Source organism: Moschus berezovskii, chromosome 1 (assembly GCF_049115385.1).
Source record: "Moschus berezovskii isolate FMDL1 chromosome 1, NW_MosBer_1.0, whole genome shotgun sequence".
NCBI lineage: Eukaryota > Metazoa > Chordata > Mammalia > Artiodactyla > Moschidae > Moschus > Moschus berezovskii.
In genome coordinates this window covers 86,441,544-86,452,875 of record NC_142460.1, presented here as the reverse complement: position 1 = coordinate 86,452,875, position 11,332 = coordinate 86,441,544, and the positions used below count along the sequence as shown (strand labels likewise).

The following is an 11,332-nucleotide window of genomic DNA, read 5'->3' as shown; positions in this document are numbered from 1 at the left end:
ATCTGACTAGACATAGAATGTTCCTCCATTCGCTGAGTGAATAGATCACAGGACCAACCAAAAGACAATGTGTGCAGACACTATGGGGCACCTGAGCCCACTGTCAGCCAGGACCAGACAGAGCTTAATCCTTGAAAGGTCTTGGAAGCCCAGGGGGTGTTCCTAGAGGGAAGAAAAGGAAGATGTGCTCACATATGTAAACTAAAATTTTTGTAGTGCTGGGCCATGAAAGGATCTGAAGAGGGACTGTAGAGCTTTATATCTATAAATTGTTAGATGTGCTTTATCTTTGTTTTTAAATTATTGTTTATTAAAGAGGTTTTGAAATAAATTTATTTAAATATATATTATATTTTAAACTTTTGTTATATATAAGAATGTATTGTGTATAATTGAGGGACTGATGCTGAAGCTGAAACTGCAATACTTTGGCCACCTCATGCGACGGGTTGACTCACTGGAAAAGACTCTGATGCTGGGAAAGGTTGGGGGCAGGAGGAGAAGGGGACGACCGAGAATGAGATGGCTGGATGGCATCACCGACTCTGTGGACATGGGTTTGAGTGTACTCTGGGAGTTGGTGATGGACAGGGAGGCCTGGCGTGCTGTGATTCATGGGGTCGCGGAGAGTCGGACACGACTGAGCGACTGAACTGAACTGAACTGATGTATAATAAAAATATGCTTCCCTGGTGGCTCAGATGGTAAAAAATCTGCCTGCAATGCAGGAGACCCAGGTTCAATCCCTGGATTAAGAAGATTCCCTGGAGAAGGGGATGGCCACCCACTCCAGTATTCTGACCTGGGAAATTCCATGGACAGAGAAGCCTGGTAGGCTACAGTCCATGGGGTTGCAGAGTCAGACACAGCTGAGTGACTTTCACTCACTCACTCGCCTAAACCTTTGTTATATATAAGAATGTATTCAGTTCAGTTCAGTCACTCAGTCGTGTCCGACTCTTTGTGACCCCATGAATCATAGCACGCCAGGCCTCCCTGTCCATCACCAACTCCCGGAATCCACCCAAACCCATGTCCATCGAGTCGGTGATGCCATCCAGCCATCTCATTCTCTGTCGTCCCTTTCTCCTCCTGCCCTCAATCCCTCCCAGCATCAGAGTCTTTTCCAGTGAGTCAACTCTTTGCATGAGGTGGCCAAAGTATTGGAGCTTCAGCTTTAGCATCAGTCCTTCCAGTGAACACCCAGGACTGATATCCTTTAGAATGGACTGGTTGGATCTCCTTGCAGTCCAAGGGACTCTCAAGAGTCTTCTCCAACACCACAGTTCAAAAGCATCAATTCTTCGGCGATCAGCTTTCTTCACAGTCCAACTCTCACATCCATATATGACCACTGAAAAAACCATAGTCTTGACTAGACGGACCTTGGTTGGAAAAGTAATGTCTCTGCTTTTTAATATGCTGTCTAGGTTGGTCATAACTTTCCTTCCAAGGAGTAAGCATCTGAATGTATTATGTATAACTATATCTAATAAAAATGTAGCTATTAAATGTATAAAATATTTTAAAACCTCTGTAATAATACAAATGTATTATATTATATGTAATATATATGTATTATACATATATGTCTGTGTTTGTGTTTATTTGAGTAAATTATATGTATATAAATAAAACATTTATTTATTAACAGGTTTAATTGCTTTCCTCTCCTTCAGGACCTGTGTGAGAGTACTTGGAGCAGTGACTGCCATCTGGTGGCAAGCTAGAATCATCGCTTTGTGTGACCTAATGGTTACTAAGATGTCCACTCTTGACTCATGTGGTCTGCACTGGCAGCAAGGGACCAGGAGGGCCTGGTCTGACATAGGAGCCTAGTGAAATAACTCTCCGCTTCCACCTGAATGGATTGTTCATCCCAGATTCTGAGCCAGGATCCAGCTCCACAATGGCGCCTCTGAAGAAAAGATCTGAGTTGCTGTTGTGTTTTAGTCAAAGATCTGCTGGTTACCTACCAGTGGGTAACCAAGACTGTGAATAGGCACGTACCAAGAGGGGCATATGATGACATGGAGCCTGAAATAAACTGCTCTGAATTGTGTGATGGTTTTCCTGGACAGGAACTGGAACGTAGACCCCTTCATGATCTCTGCAGAACTACAATTGTAAGTGAGCAGCCATGGGGTGTCAGGGCTGCTGCTTAGCTTTACGTGTTATTGTTGTTATTTTGTTAGTAATAGTGGTGGTGGAGAGGGGAGGGGTAAATGTTTATGCAGGACACCTGTGTCCCAACTCTGGTGGTGATGGGGGCAGTTCATGTTTGACCTATAGAAGAGCTTACAGCTTCTCTTCAATTCTGTTCTCAGACCTCTTCCCACCACAGCAGTAAGACCATTTCATTATCTCCTGCCCTCTTGGGTATTGTTTGGACTTTCCTAAGCTGTGGACTTCTCCTCATAGCCTTCTTCCTTGGCTTCACAATTCGCTGCAGGAAGAACAGGTAAGCAGCCCATGCCTAGTTTCTCATCTTTCATCACCTGAAACATAAAACCCAGAGTGTTGGTGTCATTTTGGTACCATGAACTGCTGGCTGGTGTCAGAACAGCTTGTGTCCTACTGTGGCATTAAGCTATGTGAGACGCTCCCCCTGACGGAGGCCTGGCCTTGCAGTACAGATCCATCTTGAGAAGGTGAAAGATCTTCCCAGTATTGTGCTAACTACAGTATCCAAAAAAGGAAATGAAGAGTTTCTCTTCATGAAGGAAGGTGAAATCCTTCTGAGAAGATGTATTTGTATTAAAAACAGAGATCATGTAGAGAAATATTCCAAAGCAACATTAAAGTTTATGGCAGCAGAATTGGAACCAGTCTGGGTAAGCTAAGATTCTGCAAAAATAGTGAAGCCCCACTCCTGGCTATTCTGCTCAGCGATTGTGACTAGTTGGAAAGTCAGTGGTTCATCCAGGTAAGTGTGTATGGCACCCAAGGTTGACAAAAGGGACTTGAAGAGTCTTTCCTTCTCTGCCATCCAGTCGTTCCCTCAGGACCCACCCCATCTCTCCCGTTCTGTGCCATCATTCTGCTCCAGTCGTTCCAGGCAGCCTCCTGAGAAGCCTAGCTCCAGCCCTCTCTTCCTGGCCCACAGACCTTTTCTGGTTGGCTCCTGTTGTCAGATTTTAGCAACTCCCTTGGAGATGCCAAACTCATCTGGCTCCATACCAGCCTGACATTTTGTGGTAATCAGTGTGTTTTGCTCCATTGCCTGGGCTTGGCACTCAGATGAGGGTCATTTAGTTGGATTTGTCTGTAGGCATTTGGGGTGCCTCTGGCTATCTGAGGCATAGAGGATGTCAAACTGTTAGGCAGCAGTGGCTTGATCTGCTGGGTCAACCTCAGCATGGCCATGAGGCATGGCACTCAGCCCTGGGGGTACCCCTGAAGCTTCCCCAGCCACTTTTCACTCTATTCCTTAGATACACTAAGCCTGCTCTCATCTTAAGGCCTCTGACTTACTGTCCCTTTACTGTTCCCACTGCCTGAGAGTCTTCTCCAGATCTTCCTATGACTAGTTCCTTCTCATCTAATAGGTTTTGACTCAAATGTCATCTCTTCAGAGAAGACTTCCCTGATCATCCTATCTAAGGTTACCTCTTTACAGAATGGCCATCCAGCCTCTACACCTCATGCCATATCCTATCACTCATTTATTTTCTTCATAGCAAGTCTCACTCTCTGACATTACCGTATTTGTTGATTTACCTGTTTATTGTCTATATCACCCACCAGAATGTAAAGTCCATGAACACAGGAACCTTCTCTGTCATGTTCACCACTGTCTTCAGTACTTAGAACAGACAGGAACATAGTACATGCTCAGTATATATGCTTTTGCTTCCCTGATGGTTCAGTGGTTAAGAATCTGTCTGCCAGTACTGGAGACATAGGTTCAATCCTTGGGTCGAGAAGATCACCTGAAGAAGGAAATGACAACCCACTCCAGTTTTCTTGCCTGGGAGATTCCATGGACAGAGGAAACTAGCAGTATATAATCCATGGGGTTGCAAAAGAATCAGACACAACTGAGAGACTAAACAACAACAAAATATGCTTTCAGTCATCCTGGAAGGAAGGAGATTTAAATCCCAGCAGTGTCTGCTGCCAAGAAAATGACTAGGAAAATCGCACATTTCAAGGTTAGAAAACTATGGAGTATCCTGTTTTCAGCTGCAACATATTTCTGTAATGCAAATTAGTGCCCAGTTGGCAAATAAGAAAATAACATCATGTAATTTTTTCCCCAAGCAAATCAATAGTTTAAAGAATTGAGAGCTAATTTTTCTTAAGTTAAAGAAGGAAACCCTAAGTTAAGAATACTGTGGCAGTGCAAGAAGTGGATGGTTTAATGACTTCAAGAACTGGTATTCTACCTTACAATGTGACCCTATCTGATGAAGTTATGGGAGCAGATGAAGACATAGAAAAGACATTTCTCTTGTTTTTAAAAACAATGTGCGGTTGAAGAGAACATAGATTCAAATTAGATTTTGATGACAATGTTATCTATTGGAGGTAAATGCCCTTAAGGACCTATCTCTTGCAGATTTAAGGCTATAAAAATCAACTGTGATCCTGGGTATAAGTGGTAGTGGACATCTATTGAGTACTAACATTTTAATTGAGATAATTATTATTTTATTAGTATTCTGGTTACAAAGTTAAATGTGTTTCAAATATTATGGTCCCATACTATTTTCCCCATAATCCATTATTTTTATACACAGTTTTGTGGAACGCAAGGTTTTTTTAGAAGCATTTATATGTCCTGTTAAAATAGGAACACTTATAAACAGTGTTATGCTAGAGGCACCTATATTTCTTTCTTTCTGTTGAAGGTTTGTTGCCTGTCTTACCTGCAGCGGGTGCATGACTTGGCATAAAGAATAAAATATTAAGAGACACTGTGAATAAAAACACATTTCGCAATTAAGTAGCTTACAAGGTCAGACAGGGAAAGATAAAATAACCCAGTTTCAAGAGCTCTTTCTTAAATAGCAAAATTTGTTCAGAGGTGCAGCATCACAGTTAGATGTCTCATTTCATTCCATTTCTGTGGTCTCTAAATTTCTGCCTGTGATTCTGTGTGTGCCAGAGTAAGAAAAACATTTTAATAAAATAAAAATAATTCAGTAATGTTCAAATTCTGTCACTAATATTTCATTTTTATAACATTTTTAAATGTAGTCTACAAGAGAAAATCAGTAAAGATGTAGAAGACTTGAACAATCCCATCAACCAACAGAACCTAATTGACATTTGTATAATCCTACACCCAACAGCAACAGAATACACATTCTTTTCAAGTTCGAATGGAATATTTACCAAGATAAATCATCTTCAGGGCCACAGAAAAGGTCTTATTAAATTTAAAAAGATTCAAATCATAAAGAGTGTGTTCTCTGACCCAGAATGGAATTAACCTAGAAATCCATAACAGAGAAATCTCTGGAATATTCTGAAATATTTGGAAACTAAATGTTGTTTAAACACTAAGTCATGTCCAACTCTTTTGTTAGCACTTGAAAATAACCCATGATCAAAGACAAAATCAGAACAGAGACTAGAAAGTATTTTCAACTGAATGAAAGTGAAAACACAACATGTCAAAATTTGTTGGATGCCATTAAAGTAATACTTTAGAGGAAATTAGAGCAGTAAACTCCGTGTTATAAGAAGAAAGATCCATCTTACAGAACAGAAAAAAAGGGTGAATGAGTCCCAAAATAAGCAGCTGCTGCTGCTGCTAAGTCACTTCAGTCGTGTCCGACTCTGTGTGACCCCATAAACGGAAGCCCACCAGGCTTCCCCGTCCCTGGGATTCTCCAGGCAAGAACACTGGAGTGGGTTGCCATTTCCTTCTCCAATGTGTGAAAGTGAAAAGTGAAAGTGAAGTCGTTCAGTCGTGTCCAACCCTTAGCGACCCCACAGACTGCAGCCTACCAGGCTCCTCCATCCATGGGATTTTCTAGGCAAGAGTACTGGAGTGGCTTGCCATTGCCTTCTCCGCAAAATAAGCAGAGGAAAGGAATAATACAGATCAGAGTGGAAATTTATAAAAGAAAAAACAGAAAAAAACAGTGAAACCAAAAGCTCTTTATGAGGATCAATAAGACTGACCAACTTCTAGGTCAGGAAAAAAAAGAAGATTAATGACCTAAGTAAGGAAGAGAGAGCTATCATCACTAAAGATTCTATACATATTAGAAGGCTAATAAGTTACTGTCATGAACAACTATGGTAGGCAAACTCTAAAATGTTCTCTGATAAGGCCTACCTCCTAGCTGTCACACTCTTGTGAAATCCCTTCTCCTTGTGTGTGAACTGGACTTGTTGATTTGTTTATTAATCACTGGGAATAAGGTAAAAAAAAAAAGGGTATGGGATCCCTTTCACTCTTTCTCTTACACACTCTGAGGAAATACACCTTCCATTTTGTGAGCTATCCTGTGGAGAGGCCTACATGGCCAGGAACTAATCTTTCTAGTCTGTAGTCAGCAAGGACTTGAGGATTACTAACAGGCACGTCAATGAGCTTGAAAATAGATCATCTGAGGTCTGCTAAGGACAATGTGAATAAGCTTGGAAGCAGATTTTCCCCTTGGAGGACTACAGCCATGGCTCACCAAGAGGTATACTTGTGAGAGACTCTGAGCCAGAGGCACCCCGCTAAACTGTGCCTGTATTGCAAAAATATTACCAGTTCTACAAAATTCTTCTAAGAAACTGAAAATAAAGGAGCATTTCCTAATTCATTCTAATTAAGAAAGCATTACCCTGATATCTAAATCTAACAGACATTAGAAGAGAAAAATCATAGGCTTATGAACATAGATCCAAAATTCTAAACGCAATTTTAACAAATTGAGTACAGTTCAGTTCAGTTCAGTCACTCAGTCCTGTCTGACTCTTTGTAACCCCGTGGACTGCAGCATGAAAGGCTTCCCTGTCCATCACTAACTTGCAGAGCTTTCTCAGACTGATGCCCATCAAATCCGTGATGCCATCCAACCATCTCATCCTCTCTTCCTCCTGCCTTCAATCTTTGCCAGTATCAGCATATTTTCAAATGAGTCAGTTCTTCGCATCAGGTGGCTGAAGTATTGGAGTTTCAGCTTCAACATCAGTCCTTCCAATGAACACCCAGGATGATCTCGTTTAGAATGGACTGGTTGGATCTCCTTGCAGTCCAAGGGACTCTCAAGAGTCTTCTCCAGCACCACAGTTCAAAAGCATCAATTCTTTGGCGATCAGCTTTCTTCACAGTCCAACTCTCACATCCATACATGACCACTGGAAAGACCATAGCCTTGACTAGATGGACCTTAGTTGCCAAAGTAATGTCTCTGCTTTTTGATATGCTATCTAGGTTGGTCATAACTTTCCTTCCAAGGAGTAAGCGTCTTTTAATTTCATGGCTGCAATCAGCATCTGCAGTGATTTTGGAGCCTCCAAAAATAAAGTCTGACACTGTTTCCACTGTTTCCCCATCTATTTCCCATGAAGTGATGGGACCAGATGCCATGATCTTAGTTTTCTGAGTGTTGAGCTTTAAGCCAACTTTTTCACTCTCCTCTTTCACTTTCATCAAGAGGCTTTTTAGTTTCTCTTCACTTTCTGCCATAAGGGTGGTTTCATCTGCATATCTGAGGTTATTGATATTTCTCCCAGCAGTCTTGATTCCAGCTTGTGCTTCTTCCAGCCCAGTGTTCCTCATGATGTACTCTGCATATAAGTTAAATAAGCAGGGTGACAACATACAGCCTTGACGTACTCCTTTTCCTATTTGGAACCAGCCTGTTGTTCCATGTCCAGTTCTAACTGTTGCTTCCTGACTAGCATATAGGTTTCTTAAGAGGCAGGTCAGGTGGTCTGGTATTCCTGTCACTTTCAGAATTTTCCATAGTTTATCATGATCCACACAGTCAAAGTCTTTGGCATAGTCAATGAAGCAGAAATAGATGTTTTTCTGGAACTCTCTTGCTTTTTCCATGATCCAGCGGATATTGGCAATTTGATCTCTGGTTCCTCTGCCTGTTCTAAAACCAGCTTGAACATCTGGAAGTTAACGGTTCACGTATTGCTGAAGCCTGGCTTGGAGAATTTTGAGCATGACTTTACTAGCGTGTGAGATGAGTGCAATTGTGCGGTAGTTTGAGCATTCTTTGGCATTGCCTTTCTTGGGGATTGGAATGAAAAGTGAGCTTTTCCAGTCCTGTGGCCACTGCTGAGTTTTCCAAATTTGCTGGCATATTGAGTGAAGCACTTTCACAGCATCATCTTTCAGGATTTGAAATAGCTCCACTGGAATTCCATCACCTCCACTAGCTTTGTTCGTAGCGATGCTTTCTAAGGCCCACTTGACTTCACTTTCCAGGATGTCTGGCTCTAGATGAGTGATCACACCATCGTGATTATCTTGGTCGTGAAGATCTTTTTTGTACAGTTCTTCTGTGTATTCTTGCCACCTCTTCTTAATATCTTCTGCTTCTGTTAGGTCCATACCATTTCTGTCCTTTATCAAGCCCATCTTTGCATGAAATGTTCCCTTGGTATCAGTAATTTTCTTGAAGAGGTCTTTAGTGTTTCCCATTGTGTTGTTTTCCTCTATTTCTTTGCATTGATTGCGGAGGAAGGCTTTCTTACCTCTCCTTGCTATTCTTTGGAACTCTGCATTCAGATGCTTATATCTTTCCTTGTCTCCTTTGCTTTTCGCTTCTCTTCTTTTCACAGCTATTTGTAAGGCCTCCTCAGACAGCCATTTTGCTTTTTTGCATTTCTTTTCCATGGGGATTGTCTTGATCCCTGTCTCCTGTACAATGTCACGAACCTCTGTCCATAGTTCATTAGGCACTCTATCTATCAGATCTAGTCCCTGACAGAATGTGGTCCACTGGAGAAGGGAATGGCAAACCACTTCAGTATTCTTGCCTTGAGAACCCCATGAACAGTATGAAAAGACAAAATGATAGGATACTGAATGAGGAACTCCCCAGGTCCGTAGGTGCCCAATATGCTACTGGAGATCAGTAGAGAAATAACTCCAGAAAGAATGAAGAGATGGAGCCAAAGCAAAAACAATACCCAGTTGTGGATGTGACTGGTGATAGAAGCAAGGTCTGATACTGTAAAGAGCAATATTGCATAGGACCCTGGAATGTTAGGTCCATGAATCAAGGCAAATTGGAAGTGGTCAAACAGGAGATGGCAAGAGTGAATGTCGACATTCTAGGAATCAGAGAACTAAAATGGACTGGAATGGGTGAATTTAACTCAGATGACCATTATATCTACTACTGTGGGCAGGAATCCCTTAGAAGAAATCGACTAGCCATCATGGTCAACAAAAGAGTCCAAAATGCAGTACTTGGATGCAATCTCAAAAACAACAGAATGATCTCTCTTCATTTCCAAGCCAAACCATTCAGTATTACAGTTATCCAAGCCTATGCCCTAACCAGTAACACTGAAGAAGCCGATGTTCAATGGTTCTATGAAGACCTACAAAACCTTTTAGAACTAACACCCAAAAAAGATGTCCTTTTCATTATAGGGGACTGGAATGCAAAAGTAGGAAGTCAAGAAACACCTGGAGTAACAAGCAAATTTGGCCTTGGAGTACGGAATGAAGCAGGGCAAAGGCTAATAGAGTTCTGCCAAGAGAATGCGCTGGTCATAGCAAACACCCTCTTCCAACAACACAAGAGAAGACTCTACACATGGACATCACCAGATGGTCAACACCGAAATCAGATTGATTATATTCTTTGCAGCCAAAGATGGAGAAGCTCTATATAGTTAGCAAAATCAAGGCCGGGAGCTGACTTTGGCTCAGATCATGAACTCCTTATTGCCAAGTTCAGACTTAAATTGAAGAAAGTAGGGAAAACCGCTAGACCATTCAGATATGACCTAAATCAAGAAAATGGCAATAGGAACATATATAACAATAATTACTTTAAATGTAAATGGATTAAATGCCCCAACCAAAAGACACAGACTGGCTGAATGGATACAAAAACAAGACCCATATATATGTTGTCTATAAGAAACCCACTTCAGACCTAAAGACACATATAGACTGAAAGCGAAAGGATGGAAAAATATATTCCATGCAAATGGGAAGCAAAAGAAAGCTGGATTAGCAATCCTCATATCAGACAAAATAGACCTTAAAATAATGAAGATTACAAGAGATAAGGAAGGACACTACATAATGACCAAGAGATCAAGAGGAAGACATAGCAATTGTAAATATCTACGCACCCAACATAGGAGCAGCTCAGTACATAAGACAAACACTAACAGACATAAAAGGAGAAATTAATAGTTGGAGACTTTAACACCCCCCAGTCACACCAATGGACAGATCTTCAAAACAGAAAATTAATAAGGAAACACAGGTTTTAAATGATACATTAGATGAGATGGATCTCATTGATATCTTCAGGACATTCCATCCAAATGCAGAAGAATACACCTTCTTAAGTGCTCATGGAACATTCTCCAGGATATACCACATCTTGGGTCACAAATCAAACCTCAGTAAATTTAAGAAAACTGAAATTGTATCAAGCATCTTGTCTGATCACAACACTATGAGACTAGATATCAATTACAAGAAAAACTATAAAAACACAAACACATGGAGATTAAGCAACACATTTCTAAATAACCAACAGGTTACTAAAGAAATCAAAAGGGAAATAAAAAAATTTCTAGAAACAAGTGACAATGAAAACATGACAACTCAAAACCTATGGGATGCAGCAAAAACAGTTCTAAGAGGGAAGTTTATACCAAAACAATCCTACCTCAAGAAACAAGAAAAACATCAGATAGACAACCTAACTTTACACCTGAAACAACTGGAAAAGACAAACAAAAGCCCCCCCAAAATTAGTAGAAGGAAAGAAATCATAAAGATCTGAGCAGAAATAAATGAAAAAGAAAAGAAAGAAACAATAGTAAAGATTAATAAAACTAAAAGCTGTTTCTTTGAGAAGATAAACAAAATTGACAAGACTTTAGTCAGACTCATCAAGAAAAAAAGAGAGAACAATCAAATCAACAAAATTAGAAATGAAAAAGGAGAGATTACAACAGACAATGCAGAAATACAAAGGATTATAAGAAACTATTATGAACAACTATATGACTGTGTGGATCACAATAAACTGTGGAAAATTCTGAAAGAGATGGGAATACCAGACCACCTGACCTGCCTCTTGAGAAACCTGTATGCAGGTCAGGAAACAACAGTTAGAACTGGACATGGAACAACAGACTGGTTCCAAATAGGAAAAGGAGCATGTCA

General features: G+C 40.7%; 1 protein-coding gene across 1 annotated transcript in view; it reads left to right on the top strand.

Annotated features, from left to right (window-relative positions):
• Positions 1–1,761: 1,761 nt before the first annotated feature.
• The window catches only part of GPR156 (G protein-coupled receptor 156), an 84,676-nt gene continuing 75,105 nt past the window's right edge, over positions 1,762–11,332 (top strand). Inside the window, exons 1-2 of the mRNA XM_055435212.2 lie at positions 1,762–2,126; positions 2,328–2,461. Coding sequence (XP_055291187.2) covers positions 2,031–2,126; positions 2,328–2,461 — 230 coding nt within the window. The 5' untranslated portion in view covers positions 1,762–2,030. The remainder of the gene's footprint in view (positions 2,127–2,327; positions 2,462–11,332) is intronic.